Raw genomic sequence first — 25,655 nt, 5'->3', positions numbered from 1 at the left:
CTCATGGTGTTCAACCCAGAATTTGAATTCTTCAACATAATGTAGTCTTTTAAAATCTTTAAGGAACAAATATGGTATCTGTGCTTTGGAAAGATAACTAATAATCTTAGTGACACTATAGAAGACAGATTTAAAAAGAAGTGAATGGAGGACAGAAAAGTACCTTCATGAAAAAATAAATATTTGTTACACTTTCCTATGGCAAGAAACTACGTAGCCAGTAATGACTTATCAAATTTAAGCAGCAAGGGATACAGGAAATAGTACAGGAATAAAATTGACAAAACTTGGTTAACTGGCCTGTGGAAATGAGAGGAGGAGCTAAAAATGACTCAAGGATTCAAAACTTTTTTTTTTTTTGAGATGGAGTTTCGCTCTTGTCGCCCAGGAGTACAGTGGCGCAATCTCAACTCACACCAACCTCGGCCTCCCAGGTTCAAGAGATTCTCCTGTCTCAGCCTCCTGAGTAGCTGGGATTATAGGCATGTGCTGATAATTCTGTATTTTTAGTAAAGGCAGGGTTTCACCATGTTGGGCAGGCTGGTCTCGAACTCCTGACCTCAAGTGATCCACCAGCCTCAGCCTCCCAAAGTGCTAGGATTGCAGGCGTGAGCCACTGTGCCTGGCCAGGATTAAACAGGATTAAAAACATAAGTGTGTGTGTGGGGCAGGGAGGGAGTGCGGGGCGGGGAGGCGGTGCATTAGGAATAGCAGCAACAGGCTTTCTTATTGGTGGGAGGATGGAGGGGAAAGTGGATGAGTTCCATTTCAGACATATTTAATTAGAAGTACTTACTGAACATCCACGAGGAGGAGTTCCACAGGTGACTGAAAATGGAAGCCAAGAGCTAAAAGTCTATAAAAATAATGGACACCTGGAAATCCCATCCAGAGTGAGCGATGGGAGATACTGTCAGAGTGGATGACTACTGAAGACGATTATGTAAAGCATGGATTATCAACCGGGCCATCAGGAACCACTTTCTGAGGAGAAAGTCCTGCCTCAGACATAATGATAAGTTGGGAAAAAATGCTTGACTGTTGCCAGTGAAGAGTGAAAGAAGAAAACATTGAGGGTGATAGGGTTCAGGAAATGCTACTCCAAAATATGGCACCTTGGCATTTGAGAAAGTAGCAGAAACAGGAAGGTTTCTGATCTCCTCCCACCCTTCTCCCCTGAAACAGGCCATAAAACAATTTTCTGACCTTCCTCTAAACTAGGTCATAAGACCCTCATTTCAGAGGTGTCCTCACTATTCCCTGAGGAAAGGAATGTCCTTATCTCTGAAAACACAGGAACATTAAGGATCTGCACAAACAGGCCTTGCTAAGTTCCCCTCCAGTTTATTACCATTAGATCCTACCTGCTTTGTCCAATCATATTTCCCCACCACTGTCTATTCTTCATCAAATCTAAGCATTGAAATACACAGGTTTCCCTGTATCTTTGGGTCTTCATTTCTGAAAACTTCCATGTCATGTAAAACTTTTATTAAATAAATGTGCGTTCTTTTCTCTTGTTAATCTGTATTCTGTTAAAGGTGACTCAGCCATGAACCTAGTGACAGATAGGAAAAAATACTTTTTCTTCCCTATGAGGGAAAGCCCCCCCACCACACACATACTATAAACTTTTGGATCTAGTCCTCTTAAATATATTAATAATAGTTACCATTTACCTTCCAGAAGGTGAAAGGAAGAGTGAGTAAAGACAATAAACAGTCACAAATGTAGAACCAGGAGCCTAGTGTAAATAAACTGAAGGTAAGTCTAGGTGGTGTCACAAACATTTTAAACAGCCAAGAGGGGTTGGCCAGCAAGCCATTTCAGTCCAGAGCCAGGCATTAGTTCAATATTGCCAGATCTTCTGATTTTCCAAAAGCCCTAAACCCTCATTTCAATATGAGTTTATGATTTTTTAAATCCTGACAAAATTTCTTTAAAACCATGTACAGGCATATGACATAGTCTTTGAGCTGCTAGGTTGCTATGCAGGTCTACAAGTACTGCAGATATGCCAAGCCGAGTGACCATTAAAAGAACATTTTCTTGGCCAAGAGTGGTGGCTCACATCTGTACTTCTAGCACTCCGGGAATACATCTGTACTTCTAGCACTCCGGGAAGCCAGGATCCGAGGATCACCTGAGGCCAGCAGCCTGGGCAACATAGTGAGACACTGTCTCTACAAAAAAGTTATTAAAAATTAGCCAGGCATGGTGGTGTGGGCCCGTAGTCCTAGCTACTCAGGAAGCTGAGACAGGAGAATCACTTGAGCCCAGGAGTTCAAGGCTGCAGGGAGCCATGATTGCACCACTGCACTTCTGGGCAAGAGTGAGACCTCAACTCAAAAAAAGAGAACATTTCCTTTTGTGTGGTGAGGAGTAAAATCCAAACTGCAATGAAAGGTAAAGAAATGAAGGCAATAAAAACAATACCTTTCCAAGAAGTCTGGCAATAATGATGAGGTGAAAAAAAGAATTAAGGAAAACCTTTTTTAGGAAGAAGAAGTTTCACATAAGGAGAGAAGAAGTCAGAGGAAGGGGCAAAATCTGAAGAGAGATGACCAGTGAAACAAGAAGATGAGAAAGATATGTATACGTCTATACGCTAAAAGACAGAAGCGTGAAAAGTGATTAAGATTCAAAAGAGTGGGATGGTTCTCTGAAGCGGTGGGGATCAAGTACACATATGAAAAGATGTACTTTGGAAAGGGAACAGCCGCTTCTTCCTTAGGTTTCCAAGGAAGGAAATGAAAAGTCCAGAGAAAATTTAAGACGACGACTTGGGGAAACATGTAAGATAACCTCAGTCTTCTCAATAAATTTTTAGAAACATTAGCACTGAGTATAGTTGTATAAATTTCACTGTTTGATATTATTGTTCCTCTGATAAAGTACAATTCCCCTATTCATACTATATACACATCAGTGCCGTGATTCCAGAGAAATATATTTAAAATCTTAGGTACTAAAAAAATGAGTTTAATGTGCCTTAGTAGGTAAGACAAGAATAAGCAGCATAAGTCTTTAAAAACTAAATCAAAGGTATGAAACTCTTCAGAAATGGCTTTTTTATGTTTCTAAGAACATTCACTATGTTAGTACAGAGAAGAAAGCAGTAGAAAGAGGAAATAGGAGGGAAAAACACCAGTTTAGGAAGAAAATACTGTCAGAAGAGAACTACACTTTAACTCCCTTCACGACCCCTGCCAATAATGCTGTTATATTCTAGAGTACTACTTGTCAAACTGTTCTGCAGCAGTAACTTTTCTATTTTATACATCAAGGTATCAGGTAAGACTGGGGAGAAAAGGGAGTTTCCCTATTTTTTTTTCCGACTGTAAAACCACTATCTAGATGACAAGAAACTAAACAGTATTTTATTAACACTAAGATTAATGTTCTTGGACAAGCCACATGGCTGCAGGCTGCTCAGAGGCGCTGTGGCTGAAGATGTCCTTCCTCTCCTAGAGCTGCCGACCTATCCTGCTGCTTGGATGCTGGTGAATTGAATAGTCGCTATTCCTGCCTGGTGGCCCAGCCAAAAGCACATCACTCTGCTACCTTAACAGGAAATACACCGGCATTGCAGAGAAGGTCAATGTGAAGCTCCTGCACTATTCTGAGAGCCTTTTGGGTGTCCCCATTGCATATAACATCAAAGTTGTGGTGAACTGGGAGATATTTATGATAATCAAGAACACATTAATCTTAACATTGAAGTAGATTTTGTTATTTTCTGCCCTGAACCAGGGCAAAAGGTACAGTTAACAAAGTGTCTTATAGTCAGACTGGCTATTTTGTACAAAAATATTTTAGTATGTCCATCCCTAAACCTGAGATGTTAGCTGACCAGTGGCAGGCCCTGGAGATATGTGTGGGTGATGAATCAGAATATGAAGTGTTTCATCTAGATTAAGATGCTGCTGAAATATTCTGCATTTAGGGAAAACCACCACTAGTTGACAATCCAAGAACTCTGAAGTTTCTGATAAACCAGCACTGAAGAAGCTTTTGAAAAACTTCCAAAGAAGAAAAAGAGAAACCAGAAACACCTAGAGATTAATGAAGTGGATGATGGTACCACAAGCTAGCAAATTTTGCAGATGTCACCCCAAAGGAAGAGTTAGACTTACAGGATGATTGCTAATGAGAATAACCTCTGGGAAGATGAGCCAAAGAAGAAGAAAAAGAAAAAGCATCAGAACTAGGACCCTGTTTTCCAAGGTAGTGACTCCAGCGGTTATCAAAGTGACCATAAAAAGAAGAAAAAAAAAGAAAAAAACACAGTGAAGAAGCTAAATTTACCCCACTTTTGGAATGCTCGCCTAAACAGAAAAGAAAAAAGTTATCTTCTTTAGGGACTTTTAAATATGATTCAGTTTGACTTACACAATAGATGAATGTTTTGAATGACATGGAATGCCAGTGTACATCAGCAGTTTACGAAACGGAACGCCTGATAAGGAGTTGGATTTTTTTGGGGGGGACCAAAATTACAAAACTGACAATAAATTAATCTGGAGAATTCCAATATTATTAAAGTGCCATTTTATTGTATATAGAAAAAGAGCTGCTGTGACTCTCAAGTCTTCCATCTTTCCAGGTTTTATGCTACATAAAGTTATTTCTATAACCTTAAGACTACCAAAAGGACATTATGATATTATTCATATTAAAGAATGAGTTAAATATAGATTTTTAATTTTATTTGTAACAGATTTCACCTTTAATCATTACATGCCATTTCATTTTTTAATTTAAATTTTTCTTTTTTTTTTTTTTGAGACAGAGTCTCATTCTGTCACTCAGGCTAGAATGCAGTGGTGCAATCTTGGATCACTGAGACCTTGACTTCCCAGGCTCAGGTGATCCTCTCATCTCAGCCTCCTGAGTAGCCGGGACTACAGGTGTGTACCACCATGCCCAGCTAATATTTTGTATTTTTTATAGAGATGAGGTTTTGCCATGTTGCCCAGGCTGGTCTCAAACACCTGGGCTCAAGTAAGCCACCCGCCTTGGTCTCCCAAAGTGCTGCGATTACAGGTATAAGCCACCATGCCTGGTCCTATTTTAGTCTGCATTTTGGAAAACTCAGGGCATTTATTGGTATTAGGTTTTCCTTTATCATGACTACTATGGTACTTCTATTGTTTAACTCAGAATGGTTAAACATTCTAAAGAATGCTTAATTAGTCTCCAGGGTGCTAATGAACCATGCCTCTGACTGACTCCTGGGGAACAATACTCACTATTCTTTCCCACCAGGTGCATATATATTGTTTTCTTTTTTCTTTAAGTCTAAGAGGTTGATGAAAAGAGCTGTTCTCTTGTTACTTGTCCATTTGTGCCTCAACCATTCGGATTCCGCTGTGTCTTGGAGGAGGAGTTGGATGAAGGCAGGATAAATGTGATTCTGACTACTGGGAAATTTCCTGATTACTTTTTAATGATTGGGGTAGGCTATCATAAATTGTTCTAAAGAGAAAACAGCTGTTCACTGCTTTTACTGAGAAAATGTAGCAAACAAGGTGGATGCAGTTCCTTTCCTCATCGGGTGTCATAGGGGAAATAGTACACAGTATAAAAGATTACAGAAAATTAGTAACTGTGCTAGGTGCTATGAAGAAAAAGAAATTACCTATTCACAGTTACCTTTGTTAGTATTTGCAAACACATAAATGGTTGAATTGAACTCTCCATGTCAGGCATATTTGTTGCCATTTAACTAGTACCAGACATAGTGCTAATCTCATAGTTTAATGTTCAACAATAAGTATGGTCCGCTAGTGGTATATCTTTATTTAAATCTAGATGATAGGATATAGAGGTTGGAGAGTGGCAGACATTCACACTGGTTTACAAGTAGATGTGCCGACAACGAAAGGGTGCAAACCAGTATATTTCATTACAATTGAGATTCATGTGAGTATACATACAGCCCTTGAAATGTAACTAGTCCAAGCTGACATATGTCATCAGTATAAAATACATACCAGACTTTGAAGATGTACAAAAAAAGACTGTAAACTATGTCAATTTTTATGTTGGTGAAATTACAACATTTTTGATATAGTGGGTTAAATAATTTTTTAAAACTAATATCCTTTTATGAGGGAACATTTTGGATCTACTCCTCTTAAATGTATTAATAGCTAACAATTACTCTGTAATTCTAGCACCATAATAAGCAAAGCACTCAGCAAACGTTATGCCTTAATCACAACAGCTTTAAGCAGGTATTATTATTATTACCTCCAGTCTATAAGTAAGAACAGAGATTTAAACATACACACACACACACACACACACACACAACCCTGAAGTCCTTCAGGAAGTGCCAGAGTTGGAATTCAAATCATAGTTCAAAATGTATTCTTTTAGTTACTGTATAATCCCAGCTTCTCTCTCATCCCCAGCCTCTCAAATTCTAGTTTAAAATTTTGGACAAAGGAAAGGTTTCAACTATAAAGCCACTAATCTTCTCCCAGTACATTCACTCCCATCAACTAACTCCAAACCCTCCACCACACACAAGCAAAAGGATCTTTTATAAAGTACTATAAAGTCTAATCCTACCCTCTTCAAAACGCAGGCTTTAAACAAATTAATAAATCAGTAATTTAACATTATTTTTAAAACTGATAATCATGGATAACTTTGAAAACAGTGGAATTATTAATGTTTTAAAATTATGCTAGGTCATATCATACATAAAACATCCAAAGTGTTTCCAAAGGAGTCTAAGTGTAAATGAAAATGTTACTTTATATTACAACGATCATTTAAAATATTTATGGCTTTCATCAGTTCTAATAACAATCACAAAAGGTCCCCATTTCAAGGATAAAGAAACAAAGAAATGCTGTAAGTGGCATGCCAAGCTCACAATAAACAGTATGTATAAAACCAACATCCTTAGAATCCCAAGATTTTAATTCACAGTATCTAATGGGCTGTCAAGCAAACTATACATGGAAGACAAAATCTAGGATATAGTTTCTTTTGGTCAAATGAAACAAGATCTATAGAGGATGGTTTTCATGGAGGAAAAAATTCACACCACAAATATTTTCATTGAATTATAGGTAAATCCTCAAAGGTCTTTTGGTGTTGAAGATAATTTCTCCTTAGGCAGAATGTGCAACATCAGGTAACCTTTTCAAAAATACTTCATAAATGAGTCACAACACTGGATATACTGATCAATTTATTGCCAACATATTCAACTTCACTTACTAGGGTTAATTCTTAATTGCTAAAGAAGCAGTTTTATAATACATGCATTCAGAAATGCTTTCTATAAAATATCTTCATGCTGATGAACTTCATAGTCAGTTTGAGGATATAAATTTTATTGACAATGTCATTTTATGCAATGTGCACTATCCTATTTTAGGGAGGCAATTAAAAAAAATCCCAAACCAAGGTTTAAAATAAGATTATACAAATATGAATAGGTTAAGTCATGGAATAAATCACCAGATTCAAACTACTTAAGTATCAGTCTTTTATGTTTTAGTCTTTTAAAATAATATAATAATCTTGTAGAAGTTGTTTTTTAAAAACTAAAAATTTGCATTATTCCATAATATAATGTTAATGCTTTTGAGTTAACGTATAGTGATGTTTTAAGTTTTATATATAGTGAAATCTATCACATTTGCAAAAAGTAGGGAAAGATCAGCAATACATGCACATGTTCATATAGAAAAATGCAAAATGTAAACTATTTTGAGTATATACAAATTCTAGCCTGGGCATGGTGGCTCATGCCTGTAACCCCAGCACTCTGGGAGTCTGAGATGGGCAAACTGCTTGAGCCCAGGAGATCAAGACAAACCTGGGCAACATGGCAAAACACTGTCTCCACTAAAAATACCAAAAATTAGCTGGGCATGGTAGTGCACATCTGTAGTCCCAGCTATCCAAGACGGCTAAGGTGGGAGGATCGCTTGAGCCTGGGAGGTGGACGCTGAAGTGAGATCTGATGGCGTCACTGCATTCCAGCCTGGGTGACAGTGAGACCCTGTCTCAAAAAACCAAACAAACAAACAAACAAAAAACAACTAAATGCTAATGGCTCATCTTTTAAAAGTAGCATAATCATTCCTATTTACTGGAAATAATTTTCTCAATATCACAAATAACTACTTCAATTAACTTTAGTAAATCAAAATTAGTGCTAGACTTAATTTAGATTATTTGTATCAAATAGTTTTCTGATATCTGTATAACACTGTCTGCAATGAGGAGCCAAGCCAACGGTTAATTACAGGGGGCCCTCAGTATCCGTGGGTTCCATATCCACAGATTCAACAATCTTCGTTGGAAAATACATTTAAAAAAAAAAACAAGAAAAAAAAGGAGACCGGGCACAGTGGCTCACATCTGTAATCCCAGCAATTTGGGAGGCTGAGGTGAGCGAATCACTTCAGGGTCAGGAGTTCGAGACTAGCCCGGCCAACGTGGTGAAACCCTGTCTTTACTAAAAATACAAAAATTAGCCGGGCATGGTGGCACGCCTGTAACTGCAGCTACTCGGCAGGCTGAGTCACGAGAATCACTTGAACCCAGGAGGTGGAGGCTGCAGTGAATGGAGATAGTGCCACTGCACTGCAGCCTGGGTGATAGAGCAAGATTTTGTCTCAAAAAAATAAAAATTAAAAAAAGCAATAAAAAGTAACAATACAACAATAAAAATACAAATAAAAAACCAAATCCGTATAACAACTATTTATGTACATACATCTACAGAGAAAGCATTTGGGAGGATATGCTAGGTTATATGCAAATACTATGCCATTTCATTTAAGGGACTTGAGCATCTGGGGATTTTGGAATCCAAGGGGGGTCCTGGAGCCAATTGTCTATGAATACCGAGGGATTATTGTACTATCTTTAAACTTAATAACCTCTTTCTAAATATAAAACCTGTAATCAGCCGGGCACGGTGGCTCACACCTGTAATCCCAGCAATTTGGGAGGCTGAGATGGGCGGATCACCTGAGGTCAGGAGTTCGGGACCACCCTGGCCAACATGGTGAAACCCCGTCTCTAATAAAGATAGAAAAATTAGCCAGGTATGGTGGTGCGTGCCTGTAATCCCAGTTACTCGGGAGGCTGAGGCAGGAGAATCACTTGAACCCAGGAGGCAGAGGTTGTAGTGAGCTGAGATCGTGCCACTGCACTCTAGCCTGGGTGACAAGAGCAAAACTCTACCTAAAAAAAAAAAAAAAAAAAAAAAAAAAAAAACAAACAAACAAAAAAAACTATTATGAAGCTAATATATCACCTCCTATATCAGGCATCAATAAGGATGCCAAATGTTCCACATGAAGACATTTTCCAGGTATTTGAAATTTTATTTTTTAAAGCACTGCTTAGTTTTAGCCATTTAACCCTATGCCTCAGTCTTCCTAAATAATCACTTAATTTTTGATGACGCTGGGTCACACTGAGCAAGTATTATATAGTAGTAATGGTGAGGTCGTAGGAGGCAATTTAAATTAACTTGGATACTAAAACAAACTAAATGGTTCTTGAATCCTATGATCTCATAGGCCTTCAGATTAAACAATTAATCGTTAGTAAAGCATCTAACAGTGCCTGTTCCGAATACTGATTCCCTGTCTCTTCAATCTGGTTGGTCTTGCCTCTAACTCCAAGGTTCCACCCATTTGCAGATTATGGAAATTAGGTAATTGAATTTCCTAACTTGTAAGTAAAACAACGTTACTGATTTTGGACAATGACAGTCTGAGTGAGGATGGGTGCCTTTAGTCCAAGACAATGGAGAAGCTTCACTAAGAGTCCTTTTGGTTCTGCCTTTACAGGTAAAGAAAGGACTACACTCTGGATAATCACATTTGGTTTAACTTTGAATGCCAGTTAGGTGGCATTTTCTGAATTAGCCAAGAATTCCTACACAATCTTAGTTCAAATTACTTTCTCAACCACATAAAGAGCAGCAAAATATATCTAACAAACATAGCTCTCCTCAATCTCATAATCTCAAAAGTATTTCAGGAAAACTAAATGTACAAACAGCAAGGTTGTCATTGAAACAGAAGTTTTTTGTTTTTTGTTTCTGAGATGGCGTTTCACTTCACTCTTGTTGACCAGGCAGGAATGCAATGGTGCGATCTTGGCTCACTGCAACCACTGCCTCCCTAGTTCAAGCGATTCTCCCGGCTCAGCCTCCCAAGTAGCTGGGATTACAGGCATGTGCCACCAAGCCCAGCTAATTTGTGTAGTTTTAGTAGAGACAGGGTTACACCATGTTGGTCAGGCTGGTCTAAAACTCCTGACTTGAGGTGATCCACTCATCTCATCCTCCCAAAGTGCTGGGATTACAGGCATGAGCCACTGCACCCGGCCTAAAACAGAAGATTCAAGAGTCAGTTTTACTTTAACTGAAAATGAAATGTACTGAGGGAAAAAAGATTTCAGGATTGACTTCAGAAGTTTAACTTTTGCAAGTTTTTTGCTAAAGTGACAGCAAATTTTTCCTATACCAATAGTACAGTGTCTGCCACGAATTAAGCACCAAGTAACTGCTAATGGAATAAATAAATGATTCTTCCTGCAGTTCATTTCCTAGTTTATGGAAATAAATAGTAGTATTTTTACTATTAAAGTAGTTTTTTAACACTACTACAATAAAACAGTATAACCTATTTCAGGAAGAGTCAAGTAACTCTTTTAACAAAAGAACACGGGAGGCACAGGCAGCAAAATATATTTAATTTGGACCTGGGGGCTAACCATATCCTAACTCTGGCACCTTGGGCAAATCAAAACTCAAAAGTGTTAATATTTGAGGACAAGTAAAGCTCTGAGAAAAAATCTCAAAGAAATACTTACGGAGAACTTACTACATCAAAGCATTGTATGTCCAATGAAGGAATCCAAAATCTACTGAGGACATAGAGCATGCAACAAAGAAACAAAAGGCAACAAATGCACACATATTTATGACTCATGTATATTTTCCTAACCAAAACTGAAAAAGTTAGAACAAATTTTCAAACATTGAAAATAAAGTTAAATCATACTGAAAAATCCATGCTATACAAGCAACATAACATAGTCAATGACAGAAGTCAGAAGTAACTCTCAGAGCAAGTGCAGACCAGAGAAGGGTATACTCGGAAAACACGTAATCATCCTGGGCTTTAAGGTACAAGTAGAGTTGAGAATGACTCAAAAACTACTTGTTCATGATGTCTTCCTTATGCCAGACACTGTGCTGGGAGCCTTCACCAGTGTCTCCTACCCTCTATGGGTGGGCATTTATCATCCCTTACCTCAGCCTTATTTTTTCAAAGAAAGCATGACTTACGGAGCTGAATATTTCTCCCAGATTGTGGGGGAGCTGTTAGTTGAACTCAAAGCCATTTGGCTTTCCACTATTGTAACATTGCAAAGTTATCTAAGCAGTCACAAAGGCAGTAAAATGAACAGGTATGCTTGTGAGGAATTAATAGACTTGGAGCAGAAAGTTCCTGTAGAATAATAAAAAGTAATGCTGAAAAAAGTAGGAGGGAGAGCACTGGGTTCATGCTTAAATGTAGGTTTTTTCCCACGCATCAGTATTTCTCAAATTGGGTTCTGTGAACATAATGTTGGGTTTCTAGCATTCACTTTAAGAAATGTAAAACTGGCCAGGTGACGGGGCTCACGCCTGTAATCCCAACAGTTTGGGAGGCCAAGGCAGGCAGATCACCTGAGGTCAGGAGTTTGAGACCAGCCTGGGCAACATGGCAAAACCCCGTCTCTACTAAAAATACAAAAACTAGCCGGACTTGGTGGTGCCTGCCTGTAGTCCCAGCTACTCGGGAAGCTGAGGCAGGAGACTCGCTTAAACAGGGAGGCAGAGGTTGCAGTGAGCTGAGATCATGCCATTGCACTCCAGCCTGGCAGACAAGAGAGAAACTCTATCTCAAAAAAAAGAAAAAAGAAAAGAAAAGAAATGTGAAACTGTATTTTAATTTTGATGCTTCTAAATAAAAGAATGTTCTGGGCCAACTAGACTAAAAGACTAGCTTAAACATAGGGACTGCCTACTTTTTTACTTACTACTGAATTAAATCCCAGTAACCCTCTAAAAGAGTATTTTTCAAACTGTGGGTTATGACCTATTGGTGGATTATAAAATCAAGAGTAACATTTTAAAATAAGTAAAAACAGAATGTGTCACACATAGTAAGGATAAGTATTGTTTTGTGGTCATTTTGTTTCAGTGTGACAACTAAATAGTGAAGTAAAATAAAGTTACATCTTACTCCAGGTTGAGTATCCCTAATCTGAAAATGCTTGGGACCAGAGTGTTTACCATTTCAGATTTGGAATGTTGAACCTGGATAAGCTGAGGTGAATAATTTGTAACTCTGAGATCTACAGACTTACTCTCTTTGATTTCTGCAAACTGAAGTTTGAGAAACACTGTTACAAGAAGTAGTCTGCCACTGAGAAAGACAAAAGCAGGACTTTGGAGAATTTCACAAACTGAAAGGAATGTTAAAAGCAAGTTCATTGGGACAAGAACTAGGATGTCATTATCAGACTATACAAGGTAGAGATAATGCAACACAACAAATTCAGACCAGGTTTAATATCAAGGTAAAGAACCATGGTAAATAAAGAGGTCATTCTAGCCACGCAAGGTGGCTCACGCCTGTAATCCCAGCACTTTGGGAGGCTGAGTAGGGCGGATCAAGAGGTCAGGAGATCGAGACCAGCCTGGCTAACATGGTGAAACCCCATCTCTAATAATACCAAAAAAAAAAAAAAAAAAAAAAAAAAATTAGATGGGCATGGTGGCACATGCCTGTAGTCCCAGCTACTTGGGAGGTGGAGGCAAAAGAATCACTTGAACCTGGGAGGCGGAGGTTGCAGTGAGTCGAGATCACCCCATTGCACTCCAGCCTGGGCGACAGAGTGAGACTCCATATCAAAAACAAAACAAAAACAAAAACGAGGTCATTCCACAAATATTCTAAAGTCTCAGTGATGGGGTGAGGATGCCTCTCTTCTATTTAGAGACTGAGATCAGAAAGCAGGAATGGGAATGACTTTTGCCAATCAGATGGACACAGATGTGGTTAGAGAAGATGAGTGACAAGAAGCAGAGGCAATAGCAATTGAGAGTAAAAAATTAAATTTGTCCTATAAAAGTGCCTCACACTACAGTAGGGAATAAAGGGAAATGGGACATGTAGTAGAGTGTTACAGAAATGGTCCCTAAAGAATCACATCTCCCTGTACCCATAGCATGTGTGGTCCCCTTCCCACAAAGAGGCTGAGTTTGACCACTTAATTGGCAGTAGCCAACAGGACATCAGTATAAATATGACACCAGGAGGGGCATACAAAGTAAAGCATGTGTGGAAAAGAACTTACTCTCTTGATACCATGTAAAGAAATCCAGGCTACCTTACTAGAGAAGGCTAAGAAGAGAGAAATAAGCCAGCCCAAGTGAAGCCTTTAGACCAGCCTGACAACGACCAGACATATGAATGAAACCATCTGGGACCATTCAGCCCCAGATAACCTGACAGCTGACAGCAGAACCACTCAGCCGACCCACTGACTTGCGAACAATAATAAAAATGGCTGTTCTTTTAAAGGCAGTAAGTTTTTGGATAGTCTGTAACATGACAGTAACTGATACAGGATACTTGGGGGGGCGGGGTGGGGGAAACAAGGGTTGTAACATTCTGAATTTAACTTTTATTTCAATGCCTCAAACACAGAAGGATGAGTCTTTAGGCCATGTAACCATAAATCTATGCTTACAAGATTTATCAAAACTTCTTGGCTTGGCATCCTAAACTCTTAGTCTGGTTTTAATCTATTCTTTCAATCCTATCACTTGACATTTTTCTCCAAAAACACCAGTTTGAATAGTTGGTCCATTTATCTAAGCTTTTATTCTCAACCCTCCCACTTCTCTTTGGTTATCCAAAATCCTTCAAGATCCAATGTAAATAGTGTTTTCCTTTCCTGCTCAATTTTTGGCTACAATAATTTCAAGATGCTCTACACTTCTTTGAATCCATACTTATTACACCGCTAGATGCCTTACTATCTAATACTGTCACTTAACAGTTAATACACACTGTTGATTTTGTAAGCTCTTTAAGGTAGAGGTCCACTCCATAATTCTCCATAGCTACCTTAGTGTTCCCACATAAGAGCAATTTAAACATCTGATTAGAATAAATCAAGAAAAGATATATATAACTGAAATGTATGTGTGGGTTTTTTTTTTTTTTTTTTTTTTTTTTTAAGGCGGAGTCTTGATCTGTCGCCCAGGCTGGAGTGCAGTGGCATGATTTAGGCTCACTGCAAGCTCTGCCTCCCGTGTTCACATCATTCTCCTGCCTCAGCCTCTGGAGTAGCTGGTACTACAGGTGCCCACTACCACACCCGGCTAATTTTTTGTATTTTTAGTTGAGACGGGGTTTCACCGTGTTAGCCAGGATGGTCTAGATCTCCTGACCTCCTTATCCGCCCACCTCGGCCTCCCAAAGTGCTGGGATTACAGGCGTGAGCCACTGTGCCAGGCCTTATGTATGTAACTGAATTTTAACAAATCTTCTTAGCTGAACATATTTACTTAGAGACCTTTAGTCTTTCTTTTTAAAATGTAAGTCAAGGGGGAAAAGGTAACATTTTTCTTTTGAGATACATTGTGCAACTGCCAATGCCAAAACAAAAACAATGAATCAAGAGGGTCTCCTGGAAAACAATACATTGTTAAAAGTTGCAGTGCATGCTGACAAACATACTAATGAAAGCAAACTTTCCATTTTACAACTATAAGAGGATACTCACATTGATTGGTTAATTTTATAAACTGAATTTATCTGTAGGAGTTGGGAAAAATAATGTAACCTCTCATCTTTGACAGAAGCTCAAGAAAATAAGTACAGCAGCAGTTTTACAGATAAAAACCTATGAAAATCCTGTTTGGCAGGTTATTATATGTTATGAAGTACATCTGCAGAATGAATGTTCTCTTCCCTCATTTTAATTTAGGACCAAAAAGGATAAGAAGGGGACAAGCACAGCTTAGTAAAGTTTTCCCCTTTGCTAAAATTGATATAAGCATATTCTGCAAAGTAGAATTTATTATCTCTAACATGCAATCACACTAATTATGAACATTTAAAACATTATTTCCCCTGAGCATTATCTAAACTTCTAAAAGTTTAAATGACTTATTGCTCCCTCAATACCTGAAGTAATTATCACTAATTAACAAGCAAGCTATCTTTTCTTCTGATTTGAAGTGTCCTACAAATTAAGATAGCCTCCGGGCGCGGTGGCTCAAGCCTGTAATCCCAGCACTTTGGGAGGCCGAGACGGGCGGATCACGAGGTCAGGAGATCGAGACCATCCTGGCTGACACGGTGAAACCCCGTCTCTACTAAAAAATACAAAAACTTAGCCGGGCGAGGTGGCGGGCGCCTGTAGTCCCAGCTACTTGGGAGGCTGAGGCAGGAGAATGGCGTAAACCCGGGAGGCGGAGCTTGCAGTGAGCTGAGATCTGGCCACTACACTCCAGCCTGGGCGACAGAGCGAGACTCAGTCTCAAAAAAAAAAAAAAAGTCTAATTTTTAAGGAAAATGCTTAGTTTCAAAGCTCTTGCAGTTATAATTAAAGCTAAGCAAAACATGTATATAAACAAAAGAATCAACTTGTATCAAACTGATGAGACATAAAATATACAAAGAAATGTCTAAATATGTAACCTACACATTCTGTAGCTCTAACAGTTTTAATTTGGTTTTTATTTCTTATACCAATCAGGCACCACTAATGGCTAATAAAGGTAATGAAGACTAGCTCAAATAGTACCTTCTTGGTAAAGCCTTCCCTGATACCCCAGCCTGAAGTGCTTACTACCTACTTTGAACTCTTTAAGTTACTATACATAAAATTAACTTACTCTCCCAAATATCCACTGATAATGAACTGATTAATCAGACACAGTCATAGACTAGAATTACTATACACTATACAACAGAAAGCCATAAACTTACATGAGCAGCTATGGAATGAGCTAGAAGATGCCTCTGGGGGGAGGGAAAGCAAGATGCAGTGTAGTTATCTTTATTTTCTTAAAAAGAGCAAACTAGTTCTGGAAACTATTAGGGGATTTGTCTTCATGGAAATGAGACCAGAACTCTAGAATGGGAAAAAGATCAAGTTTTCATTGTATGCCCTTTCTCAGGGTGAATTTTTAAAAACCATTTCAATTAGTACATTTTCAATTTAAAACAAAACAAAACAAACAACAAAAAAGCAAAACCAGGCTGGGTGCAGAGGCTCATGCCTATAGTCCCAGCACTTTGGGAGACCAAGGTGGGAGGATTGCCTGAGCCCAGGAGTCTGAGATCAACCTGGGCAACGTAGGGAGATCTTGTCTCCACAAAAAATGTTAAAGTCAGTCAGGCATGTTGATGTGCACCTGTAGTCCCAGCTACCCGGCACGCTGAGGCAGGAGGATCACTTAAGCCCAGCTGGTTAAGGATGTAGTGAGCCGTGACTGTGTCACTGCACTCCTGCCTGGGTGACAGAGTGGAGACCCTGTCTCAGAAAAAAAATAAATAAATAAAATAAAAATAAAGCAAAATGAATTTGTTAGTTAATACACTGCCTTTTGACATCTTTTCAGCTGTCATTTTGAAGTGATATTTAAATATTATCTTACTAATTTATATCCCACTAGTCGCCCATATCTTTTATTTCCTGTAACATCTAAATCTAGGTCCTTGCATATAAATGCTTAAAAGTACGGAATTTGTTACACCAAAATGTCAAACCTTTGCTTTAATCAGGATAATTATGCTGAAGTTGCTGCCTTCTTTAACTTAGTAAGAGTTGTTTTACTAACTGTTTAAGTAATTGCTTGTAATTTCTGCTAAGAAAGTAGAAAGCTTCTTGACCTCTCATGGTCAGTACAAATTATACTTAAATATAGTTGAATATAATTTACCTGAACCTGTTCCAAATTAACCATATATCTGGAGCTTAACTATCTCAATATGAAAAGAGTATAAGGACTAAAAACAAAACAAAACAAAAAACAAAAAAAACCCGTCTAAATATATTATTTTTCTTTCTATTCAATGTTTCTGAAAAGGGCACTGCAGGTATTTAGACAGAGGGATTATGTTTCCATTTGTTGGGACTGTCCTGATCACTTCAGAAAATTTAGCATTCAGGGTCATGGGCACTAAATGCCAGTACCACATCCCTAGTCATAGCAACATCCAAAAGCCTGATCCCACATATTTCTAAGTGCCCTTGAAGAGATAACTGGAGGTAGGGAAAGTACTATGCCCAGTTGAGAAGCACTGCTTATATGAACTAAGAAAATTTTATATATATACACACACTTCATATATATGTATATACACACACACATCGTACATATGTATATACACACACACACCCACACACACATACTTTTTTTTATTAGAGTCTCTTGTATCTTATATCCTCTGCAACATCTAAACCTAGGTCCTTGCACATACATATACACACACATGTATGTGTATGTGTGTGTGTATTATACACACACACACACGACTGCAATTCAACCCTTTAAAACAACTGTCAGCCACCAGATCACTACTGATCAATGGTCAATAACAGTTACAATCAACCAGTCAGTCAGTCCAGTATATAGTGCTGTCGGTAAATATCATACTCCAACAAATCAACTATTACAATGGCCAATTTTTCCAACCATTATTTTAAAATCTCTTTAGAACAACTCCTCTGTTGGAATGCTTCTTTTAAAACTCCCAAATAACCTTCCTCTTTACTGTACTCATCTCTGCAATAAAATATATAAATCACGGTTTACGATTATCTGTCTACCTTCCTCCAGAGACTATAAACTCTTTGAAGCCAGGGACCATGATCATGCTTGCCTAGCCTGTATACAGTAGAAATGTTGAATGACTGACTACTGGCCCAGTCTAATACAATTAACCAGTCCAAAAGATTCCAATTATAACCAATTTTTTATATAATAAATACAGTAATAATCCTAAAACAAGTAAATGCAAGAAATTACTTCTGGTTATTCTATATACTTATTCTAAGTCAATTTTAAGAAATTGAGTTGGTTATATTATCCATATTAAAGCTAACTTTGAAAAGATACAAGGAAATTTAAGAGCTGGGCATGGTGGTGTATGAGGTCTCAGCTACTTAGAAGGCTGAGAAAGGGCCAGGCGTGGTGGTTCATGTCTGTAATCCCACACTTTGGGAGGCTGAGGGGGGCGGAACCAGCCTGACCAAGAAGGAGAAACCCTGTCTCTAGTAAAAATACAAAATTAGTCGGGCATGATGGCACATGCCTGTAATCCCAACTACTCGGGAGGCTGAGGCAGGAGAATTGCTTGAACCCAAGAGGCAGAGGTTGTGGTGAGCCCAAATTGCGCCATTGTATACCAGCCTGGGTGACAGAGTTAAACTCCAACTCAAAAAAAAAAAAAAAAAAAAAAAAAGAAGGCTGAGACAGGAGGATCACTTGAGCCTAAGAGTTTGAGGTTGAGATCATACCTGGGCAATGTAGCAAGACCCCATTTCTCAAAAAATAAAATAAAATAAGGAAAATTTAAGATTTATGACAGGCGCTCTACCATGCCCATCCTCCACTTACTCTTCCCTCCTCCCACTTAAGCTTTAAGCAAATTCTCATTTAAATAAGCAAAGAGTGGGGCTTATTTCCAGAAAGAGCAAAACAACACTGTTAAGAAAAGCATTTAATGCCTTTCGTTTCTATTCTGCTACTCAGAATTTAAAAAATCTATTAATCTCCTACCTCACTCAAAAATAAAACTCTATAAACTAGGGATCATAAGCAACTCCTATTTCTGTGGGTTTCACCACATTCTCCAGAAACTTAACTTTTGTTAATAAACATTACATAGAAAGTAAACTAATTCATTTTTTAAAGTAAATGCAAAAATAAGGGTTACACAAGCACTAAGCATCAACACTGGCAGAATATTAATTCTGAAGCCCATTAACTTTGACAAACGTTTATTCATCTTTGCCTTCTTGAAGCATGTGACTATCCCAGTTTTACAGGAAAAGCTTAAATAGAAAAAGTTAAACAATAATCTCAAGATTAGAAACTAACAGATAATTTCTAGCTCCTAGTATCCCTGGCACTCACTATATTTAGATTGTGCCAATAAATTCTACAACTGTTAAACACTGCTTCACTCAACTTCGTATCAAAATGCTAGGTAGTAATTGCTAAGATACAATTTTATTTTTATTTTTTATTTTTCTGAGCCAGAATTTTGCTCTGTCACCTGGGCTGGAGGTGCACAGTGCACAATCTCTGCACACTGCAACCTCAGCCTCCCTGGTTCAAATGATCCTCCCACCTCAGCCTCCCGAGTAGCTGGGACTACAGGCACTCGCCACGGAGCCTGGCTAATTGTTTTGTTTTGTTTTCTCTATTTTTTGTAGAGAAGGGGCCACACCATGTTGCCCAGCCTCAAGCAATCCGCCCAACTTGGCCTCCCAAACTGCTGGGATTCAAGGCGTGAGCCACCTCCACCCCTGTAAATAAACATAAATAAAACAATGGTTTCAAGTTACCTCCATTTGACAAGATCACTAACATAAATAGGTTACCTGAAAAACAAAACAAAAAACCCCACCCCAGAAAACGTTCCAGAGGAAATTAGACACACTCCGTATCGTTTCAAATGGAGATTGCTTTTAAGTGTACTTAAATTATTCTGAGATTACAGTGTATGAAATATTTTATAATTTTTGAAATCCACAAATCCAGCCTTCGTTTCATTACTGTTTGATGTTTTTTGTCAGTAGCATCAATAACAATTTATGTGTAAGACTAATCATTTAATGAAACTAATGTAGGAAGTTATTTTCATTCTGATTTTTAAAATGCTGTTTCACTCATTTAAAAAACTCTTGTAAGTCTGGCGGGGTGAGATGGCTCACACCTGAAATCCCAGCACTTTCGGAGATGGAGGCAGGTGGATCACTTGAGGTCAGAAGTTCAAGACCAACCTGACCAACATATAGTGAAACCCCAAACCCCATCTCTAATAAAAATACAAAAATTAGCTGGGCATGGTGGCGCACACCTGTAGTCCCAGCTACTTGGGAAGCTGAGGCAGGAGAATCCCTTGAACCCGGGAGACGGAGGTTGCAGTGAGCTGAGATCGCACCACTGCACTCCAGCCCGGGTGACAGTGCAAGACTCCGTCTCTCAAAAATAAATAAATAAATAATCTTTAAGTGATAACTTTACAACCTCACACACCCACAAAAAGGGGGGGGGTCTAGCTTGCATGAAATTCTATTTTCCCAGAATTATTAATCCTGCTTAAAAATACTGCTGACAAAAGAGAATTTACAGTAATTAGCCTTAAAACTATCAGTGGACACTATTAGGGGAAAAACTGAAAGACTTCAGTAAAGCTAGACTTTAATAGTTCTCACTGATCATTATATAAAAACTGACTCGACTTACTAATAAAATACTTCCTATTATAGGTATCTTAGAGAAATCTTTTTCTCTCTAAAATAAATCTTTAAAGACCAATTAAGAATGAGTGGGTACTGCAAGGTAAAGAAACTGAGAAATTTCAACAATTTTTTAATATTAGAATTCAAAGGAATGAGCCTCTAATTTTGCCACAGGTATTCACCAGACCTATTTACCTAAGTAGGGAGCTTTCAAATTGCACATCCTCCTAGACAAGTCACCACTTGATCTCACAGTTTCTGTTTTTAAGATTTTGAACAGCCATCAAATAATTTGTGACAATAAAGTGCATACAGCGGCGGAGATTCTTTTGTATATGATCACGTATCCCCGACATTATAATGGAAAGATTTCAATATTTGGAGGCTAAAAAATAAGTGAAAATGTAATCTACTCAGCTAAAATGGTCAACCATTGTTCTACGTTAAGATCAATACTTTTCCAAAACGAATTCTCTGTAAAGATACATTCACAAGTTTAAATATGACCTGTGTAAATTGTGTCTTCTTTTTCCTCCTCAAGACAATCCAATCAAAGTCTTCACCAGAGCCAGCAACACTACCTTGAAATTTCAAACCTAAGTGCAAGGCTCGTAATGAAGTCCAAATGTAGTCCCAAACTCTCCGATTTTCATCAAGGATGAAATTATTTTCATCACTAGCAAACAGTGTTATTAACATTCCAAATTCTGATTAGAATGCAGTCACTGGTGAGAAGCGTCCTTGGGCAAGCAAAGAAAAGATTTGAAACTACCCAAAGCACAGATCCACATGAACCTGTCTTCTCCCACTTCATCAGGAAGCCAAACAGGGAGAACTCCAAGAAACAGGGGTGAAGGGGTGATCGGTAGAGAAAGGATAGTGGAAATCATACTCCTCGAAGGGTGGAAGCAAATGAGAAACGGACTCTGGAAAAGCCGTCCCAAAGGGCCACTCAATCTGAGACAGATGTACAGGGACAGCTCCTCCACACTAAGGAGATCAAGCTTTACCATGGGTGCACCAAGCAAGCAAGTATGGGCAGGAGGGGACAACCTCCGCCAAGCACCCCCTCCGGAACGTCTAGCTCAACTAGAAGGGGTCGGCGGGGACTGCTCCTCCGAACATCAACAAAGGCCCCTTCAGTCCTAAGGCGAAATTCGAACAACAAAGGCCCGGAGACAGCCAGGACAGGGCCGGGGCTGGGGGCGGGACGGATGAAAGCAGGGGAAGGCAAAGGAATCAAACCAGTGGGGGCGGAGGCCCGTCGGAGTGGGAAGCAGAGAGGCGCAGAGGCGGGAGGCGCGGTAATCCCCAGTGCACAATAAGAGGAGGAGGAAGAGAACCTGGCCTCCATTCTCCTCCTACTCTCTCCAATCCGCACCGTCTACATTTCCTCAGCCGCGAGGACCGCGCAGTCCCGAGTTCAGGGAAGGAAAGGGGAGGGGGGATTTTCCGCCTTGACCACAACTCCCTTCCCCCAGCCAGGAGCTGCAGACGACAACAACCGCCACAACTGCAGCCACACAAAGGCGCCTTCCTTCTACTACCGCTCCCACCCGGGCGGAGGCGCCGATGATGCCAAGGAAGCGGCGACCACCTCTCGGCCGCCTGGCGCTCGCTCGCCCTCTTCCCCTTATAGCTGGGTAAAGGGGGAGGGGACCACCGGGCGCCCTCACCTGGCACAGCTGCTGACAGTAGTCGGTGGCCGCTTCCACGGCCGGTACCCGGCTCTCCCGCAGCTGTCGCTCTAGCTCCTGGAGCTGCTCGCCCAGGCGCTGCAGCTCCGCGACGCAGCCGCCTTCGCCGCGACTCAACCTCTCCTGCTCGGCCTCTTCGTCCGCCATCTTCACACCCCGCTCCGTCGCGTACGCACCTGGGTCACGTGATAACACAATGCCACGTTCGGCGGGGTCACGTGCCAGGCGCGCTTGCACGCCGCCGAGCACGTACAAAGGGCCCGATGGGGAAGATAGGGGGGTGGGGAGAGTGGCGCGAGAGAGCCCGAGGGAGGTGAAGGCAAGGGGAAAGGAGAAGGGCGGGGTTGGGGCGGTGCGGAAAACCGCGGTTACTTACCCCGAGCGGGAAGTGGGCAGTAGCGGCCGAAAGGGGCGGGCTGGTGAAGGCCTGCTCTCGGTCACGTGGGCGCCGCGACGGGAAAAAGCCTAGGGAGGGGCGACCCTCTCCGGCGTCCCGATCCCGGCGTGGCTTTCCCCAGTCCCCGAAGTCTTCTACGGACATATCCTCCTGTTCCCCAAGAGGATGGCACAGGGAGAGTTCTGAGTGGCCTCGGGCAATGGCTGCATTTGCTGTTGGCCTGTAAGCAGGCCAGAAGCAGAGGAAGAGAGAGAAGGTAAAACCCGCCCATGGACCGCAAGCGTGAGAGCCGAGGCAGGACTATGAACTGTCAAAATTGTCTCTGACTTCTCACCAGGCCGGAGAGGAGGGATCTAGTGCGTGAGGTACCAGATCTCGTCTCACTTGACTCTCCTCCTCTTCAGCCCCAAGAACGCCTGTCCCCTGGAAACACATTCTCTAGGGGGTGGAGGCAACAAAGGAAAAGAACAATTGGGTCAGAGCAGAATGAGGTTCAATCCTCAGTCTGGAGAATGAAGCAAATTCATGAAAAGCATAGTTTAAAAGAAGTCAGAATATGAACAGACCAGATGATTTTTAAACCACGAAAACATTTCTACAATAAGTAATAACTAACTACTCTGTTTCACCGTGATTTAGACTCTACTAGACTCTACAGAAATCACCAACAATGAAAACAGGCTATATATGAAAGCTATTGAAAAGAAAGTAGGTCAAGAAAAAAAACACCAATAAGGACTCCATTAAAAATCATAACGGAGGAGAGGAAATTGATGCTAAAATAAACCAATGTTGTGGAGAATTATTATAAATACAGCATTTTTTCCTAATGCTACAAATAGAGGTAGCATTCTGAACCACATTTTACTTACAAGCTGAAAGGAATTAATACTTGGCACTTGAACAAAAGAGTAGAAGAGGTGCTACAAAAATCCAAGAGCTTAACCCTAAAGTTCTTAATAAAACTAATATTTTGTTACCGTTAGAGCATTAGACCTGTAACAACTGAATGGTCTACAGAAATTTAGAAACCATGATATTGATGAGGCACCCAGTCTTATCATTTACTCTGAGTGAAGTATATTTTTCTAGTACAAGCATCTAAAATAAAAATAATTCCCATTGTGGGCAGTGTCCTCTTCAAGAGATTTCTAGTAATTAATGGAAAGTGTTCTGCATACTATGTTGTCCAGAATAAATGTTTTATAACGCATCAGTGATGGTGATGTTTTTAAAGCAGCATTATATAAGGTGACCAGGCACAGCTAAACCCCTTATGAAAAACAGTATCAGTTAATATTACATATTAACAAGGTAGAATCTTCAAATGTTTAATCTTCAAATGTTTACTCATGGAAGAGACTAGGAAGTACGTTCAAAGGCTGAGGAGAGAGGATATAATGGTATCACTGAGTTGAAAAAGCAACAATTAAGGCAGCTAATGATTTTTAATATTTGCAGCTCACTTTCCCAAGTTAAGTATTTTAGATACCTAAACCAGGTTTCACCAGTTTATGTTATCTTAGGATTCCAGTGAAAAATGTAAAAAGGGAAATATGAGATTAGCCAAATATACCAGTAAATCCAAGGACTGGTAAGGTATCACAGGTTAGCAAGCTCATTTCCACTGTAAGTATAATGGTTTACACCACACCTAATCTATAGAAAGGAAGAAAAAATGGTGGTTGAGGGGTGGGAGAGACATATATCCAGATATTGATTTTTAAGAGAATTGCCTGATACTGTAGGTCATTCCTACCTCTTCCACATAACAACCCTAAAACTAAGGAGACTTGATTAGCAAACTGATTCTGAGCACCATTACTATCTGGTAAATATCCATCAACATTGATGGCCATGTCTTTTACTTTTATTTGGTATCTGTGAACCCTATCTCCACATTCCTCCATTGCTACTCCTTTGCACACACAGAAATATTTAGAGCCTACAGGAAATGAAAGGATTGGGGGTGAGTGGTGTAATTAACACTCATTTATTGGGTACTTGATATTTGCAGGCATTACTTGGTTTGGGACAAGTCAGAGGCGAATAAAAGGTCTTCCTGCCTTGAAGAAGCTTACAGTTTGGTGGGAAAATGACCTGCAATGGGAATACATATGATATAACAAGTGTTCTATTATGAAAATTCATGCCTATATTCAACTTAGAATCATAGTAATCTAAGATACTAACACGAATGTCCAACAAAAATCTACAGAAGTGCAGGCTTTTTTTTTTTTTTTTTTTTTTTTTAATTAAATGAGAAGGATTGAAAATACTATCCCGTGACAGGTCAACCTTGTCTTGGAAATCTCAGAAAACCTCAATCTTATCCATGGAAAAGGCATGACTTCTGTGCCTATGTCCATTTGTTCTTTAAATACCAAACTGTCAGCTCATAGGAACCATTTACACACACACACTGACACACACAAACACGCACACCCCTACTTACTGAGATGTTCCTGGGGAAATTCGAAGACCTGTTCCATTGAGAAAACAAGAATAAGCCCCTGGGGCAAAAGACTCCGCGTCTCTGGGGAACTCAGTATCCGCGCCGCGAGCACCCATGCCCATTTTGAACACAACGCGACTGCTATGGACGTGGTATAATCATATGGACCTTCACTCCCAAGAGACTCGATTTCAGAGAAAATCTGGGAGACAAATTTAGATCCCTACCCCCCACCCACGCGATCAATAAAGCTGGGGAGACCTTTGGGGGAGGGGACAGATGTGCTTGCATCCGGGCCGTGCGTGCCTGCTTCACGGGTTTTCCGGGCAGCACCGGCCCGCACACGCCGGTGCACTCTTTTTCTGGAATTCTTGAAATAGCAGGGCCTGAGAACAGTAAGGGAGCTGGGTTGTGTCTGCTACAGACAAGCGGCGCAGAGCCTCGGGTCCAAGCCAGGGATTCAGGAAGCGCGGCGTTAGCGGATGACCGATAGCTCAGGGCTAAGGCCTGGCAGGTCCTCCCTACCCCCGACCCAGTACACCACGCAGCCCCGCCCTCGCCCCAG

The 25,655-nt window shown here is 40.1% G+C and overlaps 1 protein-coding gene and 1 pseudogene across 1 annotated transcript in view; one reads left to right on the top strand and one right to left on the bottom strand.

Annotated features, from left to right (window-relative positions):
• ZNF292 (zinc finger protein 292) overlaps window positions 1-22,422 on the bottom strand; it is a 105,964-nt gene extending 83,542 nt beyond the window's left edge. The window contains exon 1 of the mRNA XM_050788053.1: window positions 22,218-22,422. Within this exon, the coding sequence (XP_050644010.1) occupies window positions 22,218-22,385 (168 nt within the window). The 5' untranslated portion in view covers window positions 22,386-22,422. The remainder of the gene's footprint in view (window positions 1-22,217) is intronic.
• LOC126952233 (DNA-directed RNA polymerase I subunit RPA43-like) lies at window positions 3,399-4,387 on the top strand (annotated as a pseudogene).
• Window positions 22,423-25,655: the final 3,233 nt, after the last annotated feature.

The sequence above is a fragment of the Macaca thibetana genome, chromosome 4, assembly GCF_024542745.1.
Source record: "Macaca thibetana thibetana isolate TM-01 chromosome 4, ASM2454274v1, whole genome shotgun sequence".
Taxonomy (NCBI): Eukaryota; Metazoa; Chordata; class Mammalia; order Primates; family Cercopithecidae; genus Macaca; species Macaca thibetana.
Note: the sequence above shows the minus strand (reverse complement) of the source record. Positions and strands in the feature narration are given on the sequence as shown.